This window comes from Rhinopithecus roxellana, chromosome 1, assembly GCF_007565055.1.
Source record: "Rhinopithecus roxellana isolate Shanxi Qingling chromosome 1, ASM756505v1, whole genome shotgun sequence".
In the NCBI taxonomy this organism is placed as follows: Eukaryota; Metazoa; Chordata; class Mammalia; order Primates; family Cercopithecidae; genus Rhinopithecus; species Rhinopithecus roxellana.
Window position 1 is genome coordinate 18707439 of NC_044549.1, and position 24010 is coordinate 18731448.

A 24010-nucleotide genomic window follows, 5' to 3' on the forward strand; every position below is an offset into this window, starting at 1 on the left:
TGTCAGCAAATTCCAAGATCTTGCTCTTTCAGATGTCAAACAGAGGTGACTAATGATGATGCATGAGTGCTATCTCCAGAGACAGACATGGTTACAAAGATGTGCTACCATTAAAGATATGTTTCTAGGTTTCCTGTAGGTCTGAGGCAACTGGTGAGAGAAACTGGGCAGTAATTCCATGGACTGCACTATGAGCATCTTACCAGGTTTGTTTCATTGAAGACGAGCACCGCTGGTGTGTCATCTTGATGTGAGAAGCAGCACAAACATTTGGTATCAATGTGATCCAGATGTAGGTGAAGGAGACCAACTGGAAAGCCAGGATCATCTCTTCCAAAAAAAGACAAAAAGGATGCAAGTGGATACAGTCAATACTGTGATCACGATTTCTTCTTCATGTGTCTTTAAAAAAATAAACAGCATGCCAGGGAAAATGTATTGGGGGGGGAAAAGACATTGTCTTCAATGCTGTACTTCGTTTCAGTAGATGAAATTGATTCACATGGCTTGCAGGCAGATATCTATCTGAATCTTCAGCAATATGAGGAAAACAAAGCAGATTTTTAAAATTTTCAGTTTACATCCTTTGGTCCCCTTTTCCAGGGAAGGTTTTTAGTGTGACGCTCAATCCATACTCAATAAACCCTCAGCTGCAGTCCTAGGCAAACAAAGAAGTGAGGTTAAGCATTAATCCTCTTAATCCAATGCAATATCATTTAAATATACTTAGTGACTCAGCAAAATAATATGCTTATTGAGAAAAAAAGATGATTAATTTAATCTTAATTACACATTTGAAGACCTTTTCCATTATCCTACGGTTCCTTTTAATCCAGAAAGAAATCTTTTCCTCACCAAATGCATACAGACGGCCTTAGCACAAACACAAAATATAATTATCTTTTTTAAGATAAATAATCATATTTTAAGAAGATGGCTTATTTCATTGATAACAAAAGTGGTTTAATTTAAGGTTTATTAAATAGCAAGCAACCCAGTTAATAAAAATGAACTTAATCCTTGTCAGTGTGCAAAGCACACATTGTCACCATTAAATTACGGCCACATACTCTCCTAAAGGTGCTTTGTATACTTAGAGAAAATATTAGGAAAATATTTCTACTTCACGTATGCAAAGTACCAATGAATGGTCATGTCGTTGAAATTAATCTTCTTCAACTGGAATACCACAAGGTGAGCAACACAGTAACAGCTGACCATTTTACTAGAACTTAGAAAGAAAGCCATTTTCTTCCCAGAAACATAGTGTTGTGAGAGAAATTCTTAAATTTCCTCAAATCGATCTATGTCCTTGACACTTTGTGTTCTGTGTAACTGCTTAATCATGTTTATTTCTTTTGGTTTGGGTTATGTCTTCTTTTAGTCCATGCATTAAAACCTTCTCCTATGTTTCTTAAGCATGTCTTTCCTCTTTAAAATATATTTTTAATATAAAATATTACAAATATACAGAATGATGTAATAAATCCTTGCTTCTCTTCTTAGGCTGCATTTAGTGTTTATATGCAATTATACTATTATTGTACATGTATGTATCTATAAATAATGTACAAACTTTTGCATGTTTTAAAACTTTATGTAAATGGTGTCATATTCTACTTTTGCTACTAAAAGCTACTTTTTCTTTCAACATTATGCTCAGGGATTTATTATGTTGATAAATGTGCCTCTAGTCAATTCATTTTAACTGCTATATGGTATTTCAGTATGGATACATAGCATTGCATTTATTCATATTTTTGTTGATGGGCATTGTTTCTTATGTTTCTATTACAAACAATCCTGCAATAAATTTCTATAAATATTTTCTTGTACACACGTGTAAGTGTTTCTTTAGGTAAATACCTAGAAGTAAAATGGCTAAGCTGAATAATTTTCACACCTTCAAATTTACTGGGCACAATCATATTGCTCATCAACTTGCTTATACCAATTTACTTCTCCACTAGCAGTGAATGAGAGTTCTTATTTCTTAAAATATTTTTTAACATTGGTATTATCAGACTTTTCAATATTACCTAATTCAATGGGTATTGTAATTTTAATTTCTGTAATGTTTAGAAACGTTGAAGCATTTTCTTTGGTATTTTTGAGCCAGTAAGCCTTCTTTGAAGAGCCAATGGAAGAAATGTAAGAAAAGTTGCTCATCTTAAACTACTGTCACTTTGGTTGTTGCAAGACTGCACTGTGGTCAAAGTTCGTTTGAGTACGTTCCACCTCAGTGCTCTTATGAGATCCAGGGCACCAACCCCTTAGTCCTAGCACTCTCTATTACCTGGTCCCCTCTTCATTTAGGAAAAGCAATATCTACGCTAACATTTCCTAAAGTACTTGGCTACACTGAAGATGTTTTGTGAGAAACTGTTCTGTACTAAATGAGTTTGGGAAACATTATACATTTTATTACTCTGTTAGGGGTCACGCTCTTACCCCAGGGCCTTTGGACTGGTTGTCACCCTTGCCTGACATATTGTTCATCTGGATATCTATATGGCTAACTCCCTTAACAAACGCAAGTATCTGAGAAAATATCATCTATTGAGTGAAGTATACCCTGACCACTCCTTTTAAAAAATGCCATATTCTTTCTTTCCTCCTGCAACCTGCATTAGCAATCTACCTTTCATCCTGTTCAGCATGTCTTATATAATTTATGTTATGTTTATTGTTTACAATCTGTCTAATCCTGCTAGAATGTAAGCTCTGCAAGGAAGTGATCTTTGTTTTTTTCCCTGAGGCCTCCCAAACACTTATAACTGTCTTTGAAGTATAGTTGGTATTAGTAAATATTTCTTAAATAATGAATGTTAACACAATCAAGGCTTTAGTTGAAAAAAAAAAAAAAAAAAAAAAAAAAAAAAGGCCTGTTTAGTTCTGCTGAATTCTGTGTCTCTGAAACTTATTTGATCTCAGATCCCATTTTAAAACAAAACCAAGATACTTACATTCTTCCAAAATAGTTCTCCTCCATGACAGCCAGTTTGGGAGATTCTCATTTACAGGTAAATCAGTGCTTTGCACATTCTCCTTACCAAAATTCTGTGTCCCATCATCTTGAGACAACCTTTGATGACTGCTAAACTTTGACGTTCACAATGAAATATTGGTAGCTGATAAAGAATAAGCAATATTTAAGAGGAGACTTCATGAAGTGGTCTTTGACCTGAAGGAATGCAGCACTAGAGTAGAAGTTATTCTCTTTACAGGACTCAGTGAAGCTATTTGGGGCACGTATTTTTCGGAAATATCTGTCAGATCATATATGTCCTCACTGTCACTTAAATTATGTTAGGATGCCCTCCTTCTGCACTGCAGGGATGAATCATGAGAATCTGTCCGGCCTCTTCATTGAATAATCTTTGCTAGACTATCTATATCACTATAAACATTAAGGAAGAAATGCAAAGTTTATTTTTGATGATGAATTTTAAGTGGGAAATGGTCTGCATAAAAATAAAAATAAGGCAATAGCTTAGCCTGGAGAGAGTTGGCTTAGAGAAAGTCCAAGTGTTTTAGTTCAATTGCAAGAAGGCATCTGTCTCTGTTGATGCTGAGTTAGATCTTTAACCTTATTCCTTTAGAGCTTTTCTTTGCAAGCTCAGTAAGCTTCTTAAGGAAAAAAAAAAAATCAGAAAAGCACATCTGTCAAAACTAGAAAGTGGTAAGTAACGAAATGAATCACAGGGTCACTGGAGAATTTCGTAACAATTTAAGCTCTCCCTTGCATAAATTGCCTCCTGTTCACTCTTCATCCACTCTGATGATGTCAGTCGGCCAGTTTTTATCTGTTTGGCAGGGACATAAAGAGAAAATTTGGAAATGATGGCTGTGTCGCCAATCTTGGAATATGTAGCCATTGTTTTGCCTACAAAGAGAAAACAAAAGAAAAGTAAGGTCTTATTTAGACTGGATCTGACAACAACAACAAATTCCAAGCTTCCAGAAATTTCCCAGTGTGTCGGCAGGATGTCATCTAGGCAAAATATCTTGAGTTGCAAATTGTAGAGTCATAAAATCTTGATTGAGTCATAAAATCTCGATTGGGAAAGACTTGGAAATCATTTAGACTACACTTAATGCCTCTCCTGCTCTCTTTTATGCTGAGGAAGCTAGGACTAGAGAGGTTAAGTGATCATAATTTAGTTTTCTTAGTTACAGTCATGTGCTGCATAACGACGTTTTGGTGAGTGATGGACCACATATATGACTGTGGTTATCCAATAAGTTAAGGTTAATTTACTCTGGAAGAAAGAAAAATATTTTGTATAAATTTAGTGTAGCCTAAGTGTACAGTTGAGAGTAGTGTACACTCATGCCCTGGGCTTTCACATTCACTCACCCAGAGCAACTTTCAGTCCTGTGAACTCCATTCATGGTAAGTGCCTGATACAGTTAATATTTTATGCTGCATTTTAACTGAACCTTTTCTATTTTGTCTATGTTTATATATTTTTAGATACACAAATATGTACCATTGTGTTACAATTGCCTATAGTATTTGGTATAATAACGTGCTGTACAGGTTTATAGCCACACTCATATAGCATACGTGTGCAGTAGGCTAGACCATAGAGGTTGGTGTAAGTATACAGTTGTTTGCACAACAAGGAAATCACCTAACAACGCATTTCTCTGAGTTTGTCCCCGTCATCAAATTGTGCATAACTGTTTTGCTTTGATGCATTGGAAATATAACTGGCCATGCCTAGAGCAGCCAGTAGGGGGCATTTGCTATCCTTCCAAAAAACCTTGCTCTCGCTCAGAAACCCTGTTTTCTCTCCGGTTCCCAGAATTACCAGACAACCAGTAGATCATCGTTTTTCCATACCCAGTAGACCGTCGTTCGCCCCACGACCCTTGTTTCATTCTCTTATCACATCCTTCCTGGCATCCAAAATCAGCTGATAGGAGTGAGGACACTGAAGAATCTGTTTTACAGGCCCGCAGATGACACTAAACAAAGCTGTCTACATCATCGTGTAATAGCGCAAAATCACCACTAGATGGAAGCATAGGATACAAATTCTCATCCAAATTACACTATTGTCTCGAATTTGCCTCTTTATGGGAGGAAAATCTTGTGTGGTATTGTGTGGTATTGGTAAATGCAAATTATTCAGCATTTGTAGTGAATAATTTTCACTTACCAATATTGGCAGAATGAACTGAAAACATTAATGATATAATATCAAATGATTCAGAGAAAACACCCACATACCCCGTTATTGAGAAAAATGCAACTATTTACCTTGAATAATTGACTAATGGGGTTTATTGGTTTCTCTGCTTGAACACAAATTTATTTTTAAGATTTCACTTTTTACCTACACCTAAGAACCGCATTTTATTTGTGGGAACTCTAAGGGACAGAAGTGAACATTGTAGAAAAATAAGCTTTCTATTAGAATGAAGTACCTGTTATGAGTAAAGTTTCTAAAGGACACTGAATAAAGCACTAGGGCACGTGGCTCTGGGACTGGATGTGGTATTTACTGTATGATTTTGAAAAAGCTTCTTAAACTTCCTGGATTTCCATTTCCTCTTCTGTATTCATTAAGCACATGTATGTAGGTGACTTTTGAGATCCCCGAGGAAGCAATAAAACACAGTGGTTAAGAAGAGACAACAGTGATCATCTTTATTGGGATATTTGGTGTCAGATTTTGTGGGTACAAGCATCTACTTTTCCATTTACTAGTTGTCTGAACTTTGAAAATGACCTAAGATTTTTCGTTGAGTCAGTTACTTTATATATAGTTAAGAGGAATAATGCTAGGGCAGATCTTTTAAGATTAAAGTCGGAATTCATGAGACTGTATATTTAGCACAATGTTTGGTACATTGAAAATACCATAATTGACAAAATTAATATCAATTATCAATCTCATTCACCTCTATTAATGTAGTATGATCTTCCAATGTTATGAGTTTCATTAAGATTACCAGTAAGGTCCCTGTTTTCCAGGATTGAAATTTTGAGTCATCTTTAATTGCTCCCTTTCAAAATCTTTTCTTTGTTTTTTGCTTCAGAACTTCTTCTGCATTTTCCTGCCCTTTATATTTCCATTGCCACTAGACCTTTTAGTCTCTAATATTAATATATCTCCCTGGGCTCCAGTGCTGCCACTGCTATGCATGCACCTAATTTCTGGGCCCTGGTACCATTGAGAAATGTGCCCATCCCCTGGATGCCCAGTCTCAGATGAGACTCCATCTGTGGGAGAAATGGAGAGCAGAAAGGCCCAAGCAACTATTGCTTCTGCCATGGAAACCCACAAATTTTGCCATCAAGTGTCCCCATAGTATTTGCTGACACTGACCTCAGCTGATGCAGCTGCCAGAAGTCCATACCAATGCACCTTCTTAGAGTAGAAGCTGCTGCACCCCATCTGACCAGCACACTTGTACCCACCTGTGGTGAATATCTTTCCCAACTGAGGCCTATCTATAAGGTCTGGAAGAGGTGTCTCCTCCTTCAGATACACAGACATCAAAGCAAGACTACAAAGGACTGAAAAAATCAAGAAAACATGATACCGCTAAAGGAACACAAAAAAATCCACTAATGAATCCCTAAGAAATGAAGATCTGCAAACTTCCTGACAAGGAATTAAAAATAATTGTTTTAAAGAAGCTCAGTAAGCTACAAAATAACAAATTAATAGCTCAGTGAAATCAGGAAAATAATATATTAAAAAAATGAGAAGTTGAACAAAGAGATGAAAATCATTAAAAAGAACCCAAGAGCAATTTGGGAGCTAAAGAATACAGTGAGTGGAATGAAAAATGCAAAAGAGAGTTTCAACAACAGACAGTTAAGCAGAAGAATCTGCAAATTCAAAGAGAGATCATTTAAAATTATCCAGTCAGAGAAGAAAAGAGAAAAACAATGAAAAAAGGTGAAGAAAGCCTATGGGATTTACGGAATACCATCCAGTAAACCAATAAATGCATTATGGAATTTTAAGGCAAACAGAGAGAAAAAGGGAGCAGAAAGCTAATTTAAAAAATAATGACTAAGACCTTCCTAATTTAGGGAAGATTTGGAAATTGTGAATCCAACTTCAAGAATTCCATATGTTTCCAAATAGGTTCAACTTAAAAGAGAGCATAGTGAGATACACTGTAATAAAATTGTCAGAAGTTAAGGACAAAGAGGCTTTTAAGGGAAGCAACTCATCCTATATAAAGAAAGCCCTGTGATATCACTAGTGGATTTCTCAGTAGAAACCTTGCAGGCCCGGAGAGAGTGATTATGGTACTGAAAGAAAAAAAAAACCATACTGGTAACCAGAAATACCATTCTCAGAAAAATTATTCTGTAAAAATGAAGGAGAGATAAAATCTTTCCTTGAGAAAAAAGTGAGAGAATGTATCACCATTAAACCTGCCATATAAGAAATACTAATGGGCATTCTTAATTAAAATGAAAACACATACATACAACCAATGAAGACTAAATCTGAAAATTATAAAGCACTGATGAAGGAAATTAAAGAAGACACAGATAAATGAAAAGACATCCTATGACCTTGAATGGGAAGAGTTTATATTGTTAAAATGTCCATATTTTCCAAAGGATGCTACAGATTCAATGCAATCCCTAACGAAATCTCAGTGGCATTCTTTACAGAAATAGAAAAACATTTTAAAATTCATATGAATCTACCAAAGGCCCCAAAGCTATCCTGAGCAAGAACAAAGCTGGAGGCATCACACTTCCTGATTTCAAAATATACTACAAAGCTATAAGACAGTATATTACTGACATAAAACAGACATATTCACCAACGGAACAGAACAGAGAGCCAGAAATAGATCCACACACATATGATTAACTGATCTTCCACAGGGTGACACAAACACATAATGGGGAATGAACGGTCTGTTCAATGAGTAGTGTTGGAAAAACGATATCCACATACAAAAGAATGAAAGTAGACCCTTATCACACAGCATACACAAAATAAACTCAAATGGCCAAGGATTTGAATATTTAAACATAAGACCACAAACCATAAAGCTCTTAGAAGAAAATGTAGGGGAAAATCTTGACATTGGTCTTGGCAAATATTTTTGTATATGACCCCAAAGGCAAAGGCAACAAAAGCAAAAATGGGCAAGTGGGATTGCATCAAACTAAAACCCTCTGTACAGTGAAGAAAACAATCAACAGAGTAAAAAGGCAACCTACTGAATGGGAGGAAATATTTTCAAACTATATATATGATAAGGTTGGAGGTTAATGTTCAAAATATGTGGGGAACTCATACAACTCAGTAACAACAGAACAAATAACCCAGTCAACAGCCAATTATCCTCAATCAAATAGGGAATTACCCTGCCAACCCAAATAACTCAATTTAAAAACTGGGCCGAGGATTTGAATAGATATTTCTCATAAGAAGCCATACAAATAGCCAACAGGTATAGAAAACAATGCTCAACATCATAATCAGGAAAATGCAAATTAAACCTGAAATGAGATATTACCTCATACTTGTTAGAATAGCCACCCGGTGGCCATTGTGGCATCTGGGTGATAGTTTGCCTCTTCATTCAGTTCTGAAGGTTTAAGATCCAACCCATGCACACACAGATTGGGGGTGATCCAGGAGTTCATAAACAACTTCATGGAGTTGCTTTCCCAGTCTCTTCTCTCTCTGAGATCGCCCTCTAATTTCCCAATTTCCTGGACTCCTCTTTTCTTTCCTGTGACAAGAAAACTGGGACTTTTATTACTCGATGTGCATCTTCATTTGGGGCCAAGTGGCTCAAGGTAACAGGTGTTACCATCTTTTATGGCAGAAAAATAACACTTCTTTAGTATTGTCTAAAGTTAAACTTTGTGCAATGATATACTAAGGGCTGGATTGTGGAATTGATCTCTCTTATATGGTGGCAATAAGGAGGATTCATTATTCATGGGGAATTTCAAAAGAATAATAAAATTGATCAAAAGTAGTCCTGATTTTTTATTATCATCAATTTCTAGCAATTTAAAAAAGTCAGTAATAAAATACCCTTCCCCAAAAAACTATTTTGTTAGTTTAAGTGTCAAAACATTGCTACACTTCCTATTGAGTATTGCTCATATGCATTGTGTTTTAATTTTGAATGTTTTATTGCATAAACATAATAAACATTACATTCTATTTAGAAGTTTATTCAGAGAACTCCCAGCTTTTACATTTGCTCTAGTCCCATGGGAATTCAGCTATATGAACTCCTTTGAAGAGTAAATCCATAACAGTTTGGAATTATTTTGGTTGCATTTTTGTGTCTCCAATACCATTGGTATGACATATTCCTACATTTTAGGTGTTAGAATAAAAATGATGATAGCACATTGATTAGAGAGGTAAATAGAATTCAAGTTCCTTTGATTTTGTCATTGTATAACCAGAAATGTTATTTGCATTTAAAATTTACAACTGCAAACTAGAATGAAAATTGCAAGGTGTAATGTTTTTGTTTGGCAAGTGTATATTTTAATTCTTCAATCAACTGTAAGTGAAACTATTGATGAACCTAGTTACGGCATCTATTGTATATGAGTATATAAAGAAGATACATTTTTGGTAAATCATTGACAAATTTGCAAAAGTGAGACATGAAAACAGAAATTAATATTAATTATCACTGTGACAGATCAAAATGTAAATGTATTAGTTTTCTGTAAAAAATATATAATTAAAGGAATTAATATGTTGCTTTTTCATTATACTGCAATTTAAAAATTTACTAGCATAATATGAAGTCTAATTAATGAAAATTTTCATTGTTGGCATTCTTTTCCTGATCATTATTTATTTTATTTTGTGATTATTACTGAGGATATTTTTGTGATATACAGGAGATGTTAATAAATCATCAACTACATCTGTCAGAGAAGCTAGTTACGCTACTGACTCTGTTTACCCCATGAAACAGTAATTACTCTCTCTTAGGTAAAAAACCCAGGGAAATGAGGGCATATGTCCACTGAAAGACAAATTCATACTTGTGTTATTCAAAATAACCAAATACTGGAAACAACCCAAATGCCCATCCTCAGGAGGATGGATAAACTGTGATGTTTTCACAAAATGGACTACTGCCTGATAGTAAATTCATTAAACTAATGGTACCCAATGACATGGATAAATCTCAAAAACATTGCAGAGTCTAATAAGCCAGCCACAAACACCTACTATAAAGTTTCATTTACAAAAACAGGCAACACTGCTATGACAAAAAAATCTACATTTGCAAATGATTTTCTATAAAATAGCTTGATTTACTCTTGGTCGACCTTATCTTCTTATGAATATATTCAGTTCATAGCATTATTTTCTTCTAGATATAGCTAAAAATAAAATAAAAAAAAAAACAAAGAATGAATCTGGTTTCCATTGGCCTCTGAGTAGATAAATGGCTACTTGATTCCTCCTATAAAGCAGCCTGATCCACCCGTATGCCCCATAAGACATATTCCTTAAAATATTCTTATGACTATCCCATATACATTTTGCTCTCTTCATCCATCCATTCTTCCGTCCTTGATAGTTTGCATTTACATAAACTTCCACCTTCCGCCTCTCCTGCTTCTTCTATTCTCTTCCTTCCCTCCTTCCTCCTTAATTTCTCAAATATTAATCATTTGTATTTCAGGACATTTTGACCATTCAGATGGGCATTGCTCTATTCTTGTATTATCCAAGTTTTTTTTTTGTTTTGTTTTGTTTTTTTTTTTGGTCCTCACATTCATGTTTATCTTCTTCAGGGCGTTCCAGAAAGGCATACTATACTTTGCACAACTCTAAAATTATCTGAAAAATACTATTTTTTCAGACTCTTCTGATGCCTAGGACTTCTCGTTCTCTCTGTCCTCCAGAGACTTCAAATTCTAGAAGACTGATTAAAACCTGAAATGAAGATTGACTTTTATTTATTCAGGACATGAATAACCATTTTTCCGGTAATTTATGTATTTTATTTTTTCTGATTACTAAGAATTATATATTTGCCTAGCTTATTAGTAAATCCAATAAAAAGGCCTAAAATAATTTAGTTGACCTGATAAAATGATGGCTTCCTTTCCTTTCCTTCTCCTTTCCTCCCGTATATTGAGTATAATGTTTCATTGAAAAGAACAATTTGATACATTGTTCCAGCTGTGTCTTGTTATCTAGCAACATACACCCACATTTAGAACTTAAAAGACAATTTACTTTTGTATCTCATATCTCTTTGGGTTGACATAGCTGTGTAGCATGCTGTTGAAGTCAGTCTTTTCCTGGAGCTATAGTCATCTTAGGGGGCTCCTGCGGTGGAGGTCAAGATGACTCACTCATATGGCTGGCAGTTCAAGGTAGTTATTATCTAGTAGCTCAATTTGGGCTTAGACTAGAGTGCCTGTATGTTACCTCTTCACATATCTTGAGTTTCTCAAAGTAAGCAAGTTTGATTCTAAGTGTTAGCATCAAGAGACTCAAACAAAAGTGTAAGACCTCAATGTGGAAATCCCACCAAATAACTTTTGCTGCATTCCACTGGTAAAGCAAGTCATTAAGCTCAGACTAAATTTAAGGGGAAGGGATTTAAACTTCCCCTTTTAATGGGGGAGAGAGAAGGCCACGTTGCTGAGGATCATGTAAGACAGAATATATTGTTGCAGTCCTATCTGGAAAATAAAATCTCTCATGCCTACTATTTTTAAAAACGAAGACCCAGTGAGTTACTTTATGATGATTTAACAGGGCTATTACTTTTCCTAGTAATTATCAGTGATAGTGAGTTGAATAGGTGTGAAACCACACAGCCTAGGACAGGGCCTGGCATATGGTAGGTGCTTAAATAAATACATGCTTGATAAAGGAAACATATAGCCTTAGTTGTTTTAAATGCACTGATGTAGGGTTTATGCATATCATAACCTTAGAGTGGGTAAAGAATTTATTTATTTACCAGACACTTAAACATATGTCAGGCACTTGTGAAGAGTTACCCTGTGCACTGAGTACCAGTTTGTCAGTCTGGTGAGATAGAACACTCAATGTACTATAAATTCCACGCTGCTAATTTATTACTTGCAGATAGTTATTAAGGGGCCACAGAAGGGGCCACTGGCTCAGATTCATGATGAGCCAGTCTCCCAAGGCTCAGGAAAACTTCCCAGGCTGGGTGGAGTACTGTCTGTGCATGCCTTACTTGCGCCAGTACTTCTACAGTTGTTTGTGAGACCTACAGCAAGGAAAGGGAGAGAACTAGGTTGGTTCAAAGCCACCTGGAGAACTATCTGGCAATATTTGTATTATGTTAAAATATTATCTCACTTAATCTAACATAATCCAGGTGGGGTGGGTACTAATCTTTAGATTTTGAATTATTCTTTCTTCTTAGTAAGAAAGGCTCACTCATATTTAAATATTACTTCAAGGTTTTTAAATGGTGTTCATCTGAATGATTTTATCCTTTCAACAGCTTTGGGAAGATGGAAGGGAGGCAATGTCACTTTCCTTTACAAGGCAGGCAGCCTAGAGAAGTAGAAAAACACAAGATTTCAAATCCGAAGCCTTGTTATTTTTCCTAAGTCTCAATTTAAGCTAAAAGAGACCACAATAGACTCCAGTAAAATGCTAGTGCTAAAAGACAAAAAAAAGTGAGTTCTTGATTCTAATTAACTGGGGACTGCTTTAATTTCTTCTGTGTAAAATGGGGACAATAATATGCATTCATCTGCATGTTGAGCTAATCAAGTGATTCAATATGTGTGAAAGTATTAATTCATTACAGAGTGTACTTTCAAATCACTGTATAAATATGAATTTTTATGTTTATGAGCAAGTTAAGATCTGAGTTTCCCAAAGTTACATAACCAACAAATGTTCAAGCCAATGGGAGAATCACTGTCATAAACTGTATTGTCACATTTAGCCAATGTGACCACTTTAGAATTATTTTCATTATATTATCATAATGTGAGAAATGTCAGGAGCTCCAATACTATTAAGAAACTAAGACATTTTACATGCATAAATGTTGTTGAAAGTTAAATGTAAAAATGCAATAAATTATAATCGTTTTTAATAAAGATATACATATATTTTAAAAATAGCCTCAGGAGATGTAGAAAACATTTATCTATAAAATTCTTCTATAGGAGAAAGGCTTCAAAAAGTAGCATTGCCTAAAATCAATGTTTTTATGGTAAGGAATAATTTGACCATTAAGGATAAAAAAATAAATTTCTTACAAAGTGTGAGAAACAGGAATCATAGATCAGATAGAATTGGAAGCAATTTGCAACCTAATTGCTTCATCTCCTTCAAAGAAGACTCCAGACCACAGTCTAGTATATAAGAGACATGTAGAAATATTCATTGGCTGAAGGACTAAACTATTCCAAATAATCTTTCCTTAATACCATGTTAACAATTTGACTACACATAAGAAGGAAGTTGAGCTTTGGGGAACTTGGAGAAGCAGCTGTGAACTTTTGGCAAGGTCAAGGAAGTCTAAACAATATTTAGACATTTGCTTTAAATTTCTATTTCTTCTTTTTATGATCAATTTTAAAACATTTTGCCATATTTTTTCTCTTTTTGCTGTTAAGGCATGCCAGCTAGAAAATGTAATACACATTATAGAATTTTAAATTTACCATTTAAAATCTGCAATGCTGACCGGGTGCGGTGGCTCAAGCCTGTAATCCCAGCACTTTGGGAGGCTGAGGCGGGCGGATCACGAGGTCAGGAGATCGAGACCATCCTGGCTAACACAGTGAAACCTCGTCTCTACTAAAAAACAAAACAAAACAAAAAATTAGCTGGGCGTGGTGGCGGGCGCCTGTAGTCCCAGCTACTCGGGAGGCTGAGGCAGGAGAATGGCGTAAACCCGGGAGGCGGAGTTTGCAGTGAACCGACATCGCGCCACTGCACTCCAGCCTGGGCGACAGAGTGAGATCCATCTAAAAAAAAAAAAAAAAAAAAAAAAAAAAAAAAAAAAAAAAAAAAAAAATCTACAATGCCATAATTGATTCTGGCAAGGATCATCAAATGATGCTAAATATCTTAGCTAAAAAATCGATGGGTCAAATGGTATTTCTGGTTCTAGATCCTTGAGGAATCGCCACACTGTCTTCCACAATGGTTGAACTAGTTTACACCCCCACGTATACCTATGTAATAAACCTGCGCGTTCTGCACTTGTATCCCAGAACTTAGAGTAAAATAAAAATACAAAAAAAAAAAAAAAAAAAGAGAAGGTTCTTGAACTTTGAATTAAAGATGTCTAGTTGAACACATTTTTTGTCTGTTTTCTCAAGATAACAACAACAGAAAAGTGTAAACCTACAACGACAAAGAGACTAGGAGGAGAGAGGAGTGTGAGAGGGAGGAAAGAGAAAGAGAAAAAAATGATGGGGACCTGGATATTCTCAAAGTGCCAAAGTATAATGTAATTAACTAATTGCTGTATGTAAGGGACAAACCATAATGTTACAGTAGGAAGATCTGGCGGTTACCGCACTAACCCAGGGATGGGGTTGAGCCTCACTGCTAGTGAGACAGACAGACATTATGTGCTTCCTGATGCAATGCACTGTGAAGGAATGCCACCTTGTATATAGTATATTGTTAAAAAAATGTTTAATCAAGCATCTGGATATAATTTTCACTGGGAAAAGAAAAATACAGGGATTAGGAAAACAAGTTAAAGAATGCATGTTAATCCAGAATGGGAAACATTTCACCAGACAATTTTACAATTGGCCCAGTCTCTCCAAAATGTCATTTTCATTAAAAATAAAAAAAAGGAAAGGAAGAGGAAAGAAATGAGACTGTTCTGGATCAAAAGAGTCTTGATAGAGACAACAAATGCAATGTGATTCTGTAAAAGATAAGAAACAAATGGAGAAATTTGAATATATGCTAGTTATAAGCTAGTGTTGAGAGAATACTGTTAATTTTGTCAGATGTCAATATGGTACCCTGGTTAGGAAGGAAAATGTCATTTTTGAAAAGATGCAGCCTGGAGTGTTTAGTTATGAAATGTCATGAGGTCTGTTATTTTTATTAAAATGTTAAATGTTTCTATTTAAAACATGCTATACCTATAGTTTTGGGCCTTCTAGAAGATGTGCCTCATTTGCTTAACCTAAATCATTATTTTCTTGTCTCCATGACAACTCGCAGATGGCTTGAGTTGGTTGTAAAAGTTATTTTGTGTACAGAGTTAAATTATGATTGTCAAGAATTTGGTAAATAAACAGCACATATCTCGATTTTCTCACTCAGAATACAATTGTCTTACAAAAGAGCATTGCTGCTTTCCTTGTGAATAATTAAAATAAATAGCAGAAGTAACTGGCTGGGCACAGTGGCTCATGCCTCTAGTCCCAGCACTTTGGGAGGCTGAGACGGGTGGATCAACAGAGGTCAGGAGTTCAAGACCAGCCTGACCAACATGATGAAACGCTGTCTCTGCTAAAAGCACAAAAATTAGTCTTGCGCAGTGGCTCACACCTGTGGTCCTAGCTACTCAGGAGTCTGAGGCAGGGGAATCGCTTGAACTCAGTGAGTCGAGGTTGCAGTGAGCTGAGATTGCGCCACTGCACTCCAGCCTGGGAGACAGAGCGAGACTCCAAGAAATAATTAAAGTTGCCACCATTTAATGATTCCTTACTATCTATCAAGTATAGGGATGAGGGCTTGACATTCATCCTCTCATTTGATTCTTGCAACAACTTTGTAAGTGCACATTATTGACTTTATTTCACAAGTGAGGAAACCAAGATTTAGACATTTTAAGTTATTTGACTAAAGTCTCAGAAGCAAAGCCTCCAAACCTGCCTTTTCCAAAGTCTGTGCTCCTAATCAGCTTTGCTATTTCTCCCTTCCCCATGTGTATAAACATACACTCCAACTTTAGTGAATATACCCACAGTGAACCTTGATGATGTTAAACATGGTTTCAATTGTTAAAGTAGCCGTCTGATAAATTGCAGTATCTGGCATGGGACATGAACCTCCTTTTTTTTTAAAAAAATATTATGTTGGCTTTTTTTTTTACACATTTGCTTTTGCAGATAAATCAGAATTTTCTAGACAAATTACCTCCCTATGATTTTGCATAAAATTATATCCAATGTATGTTTATTTGTGAAAGTTAAGTTTTAATAGATTGAACTTTCCTATTCAGTCAAAATTATGGAATTTTATACATTATGCCACTTACACATGGGAAAATGCTCAACATCACTAATTATTGGGGAAATGCAAATCAAAACTACAATGTAACACCACCTCACTCCTGCTAGAATAGCCAAAATTAAAAAAAAAATAATGAATGTTGGCGTGGATGTAGTGAAAAAAGAACACTTTTACACTGTGGATGGGAATGCAAACTAGTGCAACCACTATGGAAAACAGCATGGAGTTTCCTTAAAAATTAAAAGTAGATCTACCATTTGATCCAGCAATCCCACTACTAGGTATCTACCCAGAGGTAAAGAAACCATTATATGAAAAAGATACTTGCACACACATGTTTATAGTAGCACAATTTGCAGTTGCAAAAATGTTGAACCAGCCCAAATGCCCGTCAATCAACAAGTGGATAAAGAAAATGTGAGATAGATAGATAGATAGATAGATAGATAGATAGATAGATAGATAGATATAATGGAGTACTACTCAGTCATAGAAAAAGAATGAAAGAATGGCATTTGCAGCAACCTGGAGGGAATTGCAGACTATTGTTCTAGGTGAAGTAACTCAGGAATGGAAAACTAAACATTGTATGTTCTCACTCATATGAGAGGCTAAGCTATAAGGACACAAAGGCATAAGAACAATACATTGGACTTTGGAGACTCAGGAGAAAAGGTTGGTGGTGGCAAGGGATAAAAGACTACACATTGGGTACAGGTTACACTGCTTGTGTGACGAGTGAACCAAAATCTCAGAAATCACCACTAAAGAACTGATTCATGTAACCAAACATCAACTGTTGCCCAAAACCAATGGAAATAAAAAAAATTAAAAATTAAAAATCCTAATTGTTCTATGTATTTTTACTGTTGTCAGAACTGTGTTTTTCACCAATCCTGAAACTTTTCCTTGTATTTTCCATTATTGTGCTTTAATTTTGAGTTAACAGATCAGAAGGCTTGAGAAAACGAGTTTCAAGCCAGCACAGACTTGGGAAGTGAAAACTTTAGCTACACTTTTACAGAAATGGTAACTAGTTAACAGAAATAAAAATATGTCCAGTTGTAACAACTACTGGCTGTCCTTGTCATTAAATCTTAAGAGTTGTAAATCTAATACTTGTAAATATTCCCCTGAATGGTTGTATACTTAGGCCTACTGTTTTATAAGTACATAGTTCTTGCTTTAGATCAAAAGGTGGGGATTTGAATATGTAAAACATATTTTATGCTGGGAATTACGCAAAGTTTGTCATTAAAGATAGGCATTGATGATGCAGACATATTTTTTCACCCTGTGTTTCCACAGGACCTCATTTAGTTTCCTTTTCATTTACTTTCCAGGCTTATAAAACTCATGGATACACTTTAGATTGAAGCTTTTTCTGCATTACCTTACCTATGTTTATGTTAGTCATTGCCTATTAATTTGGTTAATCCTTTCTCCTCATTTAATTTGCTATTTAAATAAAATTTATTATTTATTATTTAACTTATCATTTAAGTTGAATCCAGATATTCAAAACACTGGCCATTCTTTCTAGTGTGATGTTTTTGTAATGTTTTATTCCACCTTGACTGTGACAGTCCCATTTGTAATACCAAGATCAGATCATTTTTTGTTCTAGAAAGATAAAAGAATTCCTGAGAGAGTGAGAAAACACACTGTTGAACCCAAAACAAAGTCTCATTTTCTAAGATTTTGGCATAAAACATACCATGTATATTTTAAAACACTTCTGCTCTTAAAACACTTCATTGTTAATACATTCAATTTTAAGGTACTTGTGAGTGGCAGGTTATGGGACTAGTTAGTTGTTGTCTAGAATCTCCTCTATAACCCTCAAGAAATAATATGTATTTTTCAAAAATCTTACCATTTTCTCAGTGCACAATGTGCAATTTCTTACATTGATCCATTTATTAACTCATTAGTGATTTTGTGGTTTTCATTGTTTTTATACAAGCTTTTGCTTTTATGATCATCACAGTTTCCTATACCCAAGTCCTCTTTGCCTTACTGAAACAGAATTCTGAGAAAGACAGAAGCAAAGGCTTCCTCGTGTGCAGTGCCCACCTGCTCTCTGTCTCTTTGTTCTATAGCACTGTCTTCTTCATGTATGGGTGCCCCGGGTCTGGCCCAGATTAGCAGTGGAATAAAATGCATTTTCTGTTCTACGTGATTATAATTGCCCTGCAAACTCCTTTATTTACAGTGTAAAAAACAAGAAAGTTTTAGGTACACTGAGAACAATGATAAAGAAATATTTTTGGAGAACACTTTCATAATTTTTTCTATTTCCTCTCTGTTAAAATAAATCATAATAATTGTTTCTGTGTTTTACGTATAGTAGGGACACAATATGTTATTAAGTGAATGAATAAAAAACTTTAGGTTAAATATTCTTGTCTTAGTTATAAGTTATTCTGATCATTAAAATAGTTAATGAGCATTTAAGGACAGACACCACTTACTCGTTTTTGTCGTTAAGTATATACTTAAAGATGAAGTTCAAACTGAAATTATAATACCACATTACTGTTTTTGTAACATGAATAAAACACAAGAGTTCATTCATATTACAAAGACTTGGTAACATCTTTGTAACATGAGTGAAATTCATGAAATACAGACATACCTATTTTAAAACTTACTTTTGGTTTTTTAAAGGAAGACCCCACCTATAGAAATCCTCCATTTAAAAAAGTATTCAAAGTAATCATGCACTTCTAAATAATTCTTGAGCAAGACATTCTTCAAACTTTCTCTTTAGTAGATATTGATAATGATATACCAGTATGTAAATAAAAATAATACTGTTAGGCCAAATATGACAACATGTATCCTCTTAAAACATTTAAAACTGAGATTTCCATTTGGTTTAAAAGCAATTTTGGAAAGTAACACTTTTCATTGCCTCCCCTGAAAGATATGTAAATGTAACAACAAAAATACTAAAAGTAATTTAAATTTCTGCAATATAGTTAGAAAATTTCTGAGTTCTCCTAAAACTTTTACTTTTTAATATATTGAGTAGTCCTACTGAGCGCTTCATCCCTGACACACATATTCTATCTGAATAGTGTTTTCTGGCATTAACACCTACCTGAACTAGCAGGTGTGCTTGATCAACTGTCAGTTAAATATATTAAGCTAATTTTTTTTCTTACCTATATTGTGTATGTATTCTATCTGGCCCTTTTGTGAGTAGGCATACTTTGACCTCCTTACTTGTATTACTTAGACTCTTGAGAATACTCTAGTAAAAAGATTTTTCCGTATGCATAACACATTTCTTTTACCTTTTAAAAAAATTGAAAAAATGGCAGTTTGTTGAATAATATAACCCAAAGCTCCAAATGAGGCACACTGGCTTCAGGCATAGTTTGTTAGGATTCAGTTTTTTCAGAACCCATTTCCTCTCATTGCATCTGAGCTGTGCCTTCTGCTGTGTGGACTCCATTCTAAGCTGGTGTACCCTGTAGCTGCAGAATCTCTGCAGAAGTTCCAGTCTCCATCTCTCTACAGTCAACCCCAGTGACAAAGTGTTCTAATTTTATATGCAATTTTCCATACAGGCTGATTAGTCTTGCCTACATAGTGGCCACATGTCTATATATAACCTTTCTCTCTCGTTATTACACCCTTATTATTTCAAGAAAAATCCCCACTGATTTGGGTTGAGACCTAGAGACCAGAGTACTACATTCTACACGCTTTTTCAACTAGATTCACGTAGAGCAGGACTGTCATCCTCACACTCCCCTAGAGGAAAACAGCCACAGGCAGTTTTAAAGTTAATGGGGACAATAGTTTTGCAAATATTAAACAACGAAAATGTAATTTCTTATTTTAACTTTTTTTTTTCATAGTTTCTGAGGTGGTAAAAATCTAATACTTGATTTTTTAACAAGATAGCCTGAAGAGTAGAGTTTTAAATTATTTATGTCCAAGTCCTGAATCGTGTCCCTTAAGGTAAGTGCTAGAGAGGTTTTATACAGGCAATTTCCACAAATAATTGTTTTCAGAGGCAGTTCATTGGCTGAGCAGAAATCCCAAATCACAAAGCTGTACTGACTGGTTAGTTAATCAGGGTACTCCCAGGTGAGAAAGTGAAGACTGGCAGACACTAACTTCTATTGTTTATCCAAGTCTGTTGGCACAATCCGTGGTTTGACTTTTAGAGGTTTTAGTGCAATTCTCTCACAATCTTCCAGCTCCGCTTTAGAATGCCTGCACCTTAGTTACCTCATTTTCTTTCATACAACCTTTATTACCTCTGAAGCATGAATTCCCCTTTGCCGGGTAACCTAACATATTCACAGGTTCTGGGAATTAGGATACGCGCATCTGTGGCCGGAGCATTATTTCGTCCATCAAAGGTAGACCTGGAAAAGAGTGCGTTTTGTCCAGATTCCAATTTAGGGCACTAGAAATCATTTCTGGCTCTGCTCCTTCCTTACCCGGCTACCTCGACGTAAACTTTGTTTGCAAAGTATGTAGGCAGCAGACCCTTGAAGGTTAACCTTTAGGGGCTGGTCCCCATCACCATGTTGCATGGCCAGGACCTGCAAATTCCTGCAATGACCGAAAGAAGCCAGGAGACTCATTCATGCAAGAGGTGGGTTGGGACATGTGGGTGGAGGACATAAAAGAGACCCTGAGGGGTGACCACATCAAAGAGACCCAAGAGAGTCAGAACAGCCTTGGAGGGCAGCTGGGATCCCACCCATCCAAGTTGACCAGATCAGTAGTTCCAACAGGTACTGACTTTGGCTGTAAAAGCTGGTACCATGCCAAGCCCAGAAGAGTCAGATGGTATTAGTAGAACAGAGACCTTCACTTTACTCCCAACAGATCACATGCCTTTCCCTGCTCCATGTTCTCATATTCATCTCAGAGGTTTACATGAAAAAATTAAAATTAGTGAAATTAATTTTCTGTTGTTTAGAGCATGATGGCTGTTGCTATATGTATTCCATGAACTGCTTAACAAAATTGTTGATTAGAATCACAGACTCAGGTCATCTCCAAGCTGAGGTCATGACCCATGAAAGAATGGATGGGAAGTAATAGGATAAGGAACAATCGACTAATCCCTCTTCTTAAACTCTGGACTTTTGGAGAGTTGTTTTTGCTGAGAACAGCCCAAGTCCAATAGTGGTAACTCAGTTCATAAGTGGTGGCCTGGGACATACTGTAGAGACTGGGTGTGGGAGGATATATTCAGAGTCCCTAGCTGAGTCAGAAAAAGAACCTGCAGCTTGTCACACAGGAGCCAAGGCCAACATGAGAGATCCTGGTAGACCAGGAAGGGACATCAAATGAATGGTCCAAGAATCAGCTCATCCACCTATTTCCACACAAGTTAGGTGACTGAGACAGAGACGGAGCTACAACTTGAAAGTGAACATGAGCATATGAGAGAGGCAAAAGAGAAGAAAGGATTGAGGAGACAGTCTATACTTTCTGACACCATTACAAAGATAACTGCTCAGCCTCCAGTGGGTCCACCCTATGCTCATACCTACACAAGGGAGGCCCTGCTGACCATGTAGCTGGAATTCCTGGGACAAGGATGCATTATACCGTGGATGGAGGCAGTTTCCTAGTAGGAGAAAAGATTTTCATCCAGCAACCAATTTTACTTAGCCAAACTACCACAGAGCATAGTAGAAAATTCAATTCACCTCTTTTTAGAAGCAAGGTAAGTAAACTTAGCAAACTTGAGCCCATTCAAAAGACTCTTACCCTAAAAAAGAATAATAGCCTTTTGAATGGATTCAAGTTTATTAAGGAGAGAAAGTAATGGGATGAAGAGGAAGGAAAGTATTAATTTTCTTTTATTGGCTGGCTCTCTGAGTACAGAGCTGGTTCCATAGTTTGCATAAGGGTTCTATCTGTCTGCGAATATATTTTAAATTGTTGTAGAACTAATGCAAAGAGAAAAAAAGGAATTCCTCTTCTTACTGCAAAAACAGGAATTTGTCTTGAAAGAATATTTATTACCTTATTTTACACAGCTTTTTAGTATATTAGAAATGAGCTGGAAGACTTAGAGATCAGAGTTCTGTACTGTGAATATGGCTATGTCTGCTAGGCTAAGGCTGGCTTCTTCATGGTACAAGGAGAATACAAAGTAAGAGAAGTAAAAAGAATGAGCCCATATTTTCTTACTTAGCGGTGAGGGGAGAAGAATAAGTGGATAGAGAGCAAAGGGAAGCAGTCAGATAACTGTATCCCAATTTTGTTGTTACAGGCACCAATCTGGAGTTCCAGATGTTTGTAGACAGTTTTAATAGAGCCTGAGGGAGGGAAGTCTTCTAGCCAGAGTCTTGTTTTAGAGCATAGAAAGGAACCAGTCTTTCCTGCCTAACGCCGGGGCATGGCCTGCAGCATGGCTAGGCAGAGGGTGGCCTAGAAGTTTTCCCCTCTCCGTGTGTTGTGATGGGATGAGGAGCCCCACAGTATCAGTGAGGGGAGCACTCAGGCTGTATGTTTGATATCACCTTCTATTTGGGTGATACAGGAAATTCCTTGAATTGATAGGTAATTTAATTTGCTCTTAGGTAGCTCTCACTGAACTCGTATTTATTTCTTATGCAACTCCCCACTGCTCTAAAACTGATTTTTTAAATGTAAAAACCCTAGCTTTATGCTTTCACTATTTACAAAACAAAATTCAGCACTATGTAACATTTCCTCTATACCCTTGAGCAATATCTTTGGAGATGATTTTCAAGTTATTGTAGTGCTGCAGAGCAGGAAGCCTTTGACTGGGAGGCCATGAACAAACCATAAAAATCCACAAGGCATGAAATGTACCCCTTTAGAGAGGGAAACTCATGGATGTTTTCATTTGCAAAATGTTTGTTAGAGGCAGCCTTTGCAACTCAAGAGAGCTGTTGTGTAAATATACTTTTTCCTTCAGATTCTGTGACTTAACACTTTTCAAATAGTCTGGTTCTTGAAAGTGGTTAAAGCATCTCAGATAAAGTCAGGTCACAGTTTCTCCTGGAATTTAAAGGATTTGCAAATTCCTGTGGTCTTTTTTAGAACAAGAAGCTCTATCCAAAAATAGACCATCAAAGGCTTCTATGTTAGTCTGTTCTTACACTACTATAAGGAACTACCTGAGACTGGGTAATTTATGAAGAGAAGACATTTAATAGACTCACAGTTCTGCAGGCTTAACAAAGCATGACCGGGAGGCCTCAGGAAACTTACAATCATTATGGAAGGGGAAGCAAGCACCTTCTTCACTAGCGGCAGGAGAGACAGAAAGCAAAGGGGGAAGTGCTACACACTTTTAAACAACCAGATTTCATGAGAACTCATTGACTATCCTGAGAGCAGCAAGGGGAAAGTCTGCCCCTCATGATTCAGTCACCTCCCACCAGGCCTCTCCTGCAACACGTGGGGATTACAATTTGTCATGAAATTTGTGTGACGACACAGAGCCAAATGATATCAGCTTCCCATGAGAACTATGAGGTCTGTCAGCTTCAGTTACTTGAAGAGTTTTTTTATCTGAGAGAGACATCTGTCATTTTTGTTGTAATATCAGAGATTAGTGCTACTCTCAGAGACTCAAAGGTGACAATGATGTTGATTCCCGTAATATCCTATTTATTTTTTCATTCCAGTCCAGACAACCACAAACTTAGGTATATTGTAGTACCTATCGCTATTGTTCTGCTAGATGTGTTATGCTTAATAGAACACTTCAATACCATATTTGGGGTGAGAGATGTGGTTACTGATGGGAAAATGTATTATTTTCAATACAGATCATG

General features: G+C 36.1%; 1 protein-coding gene across 1 annotated transcript in view; it reads right to left on the reverse strand.

Moving 5' to 3' along the window:
- Window positions 1-328, reverse strand: part of GABRR3 (gamma-aminobutyric acid type A receptor rho3 subunit) — a 49074-nt gene extending 48746 nt beyond the window's left edge. Inside the window, exon 1 of the mRNA XM_030939615.1 lies at window positions 204-328. Within this exon, the coding sequence (XP_030795475.1) occupies window positions 204-328 (125 nt within the window). The remainder of the gene's footprint in view (window positions 1-203) is intronic.
- Between the last annotated feature and the right edge of the window lie 23682 nt (window positions 329-24010).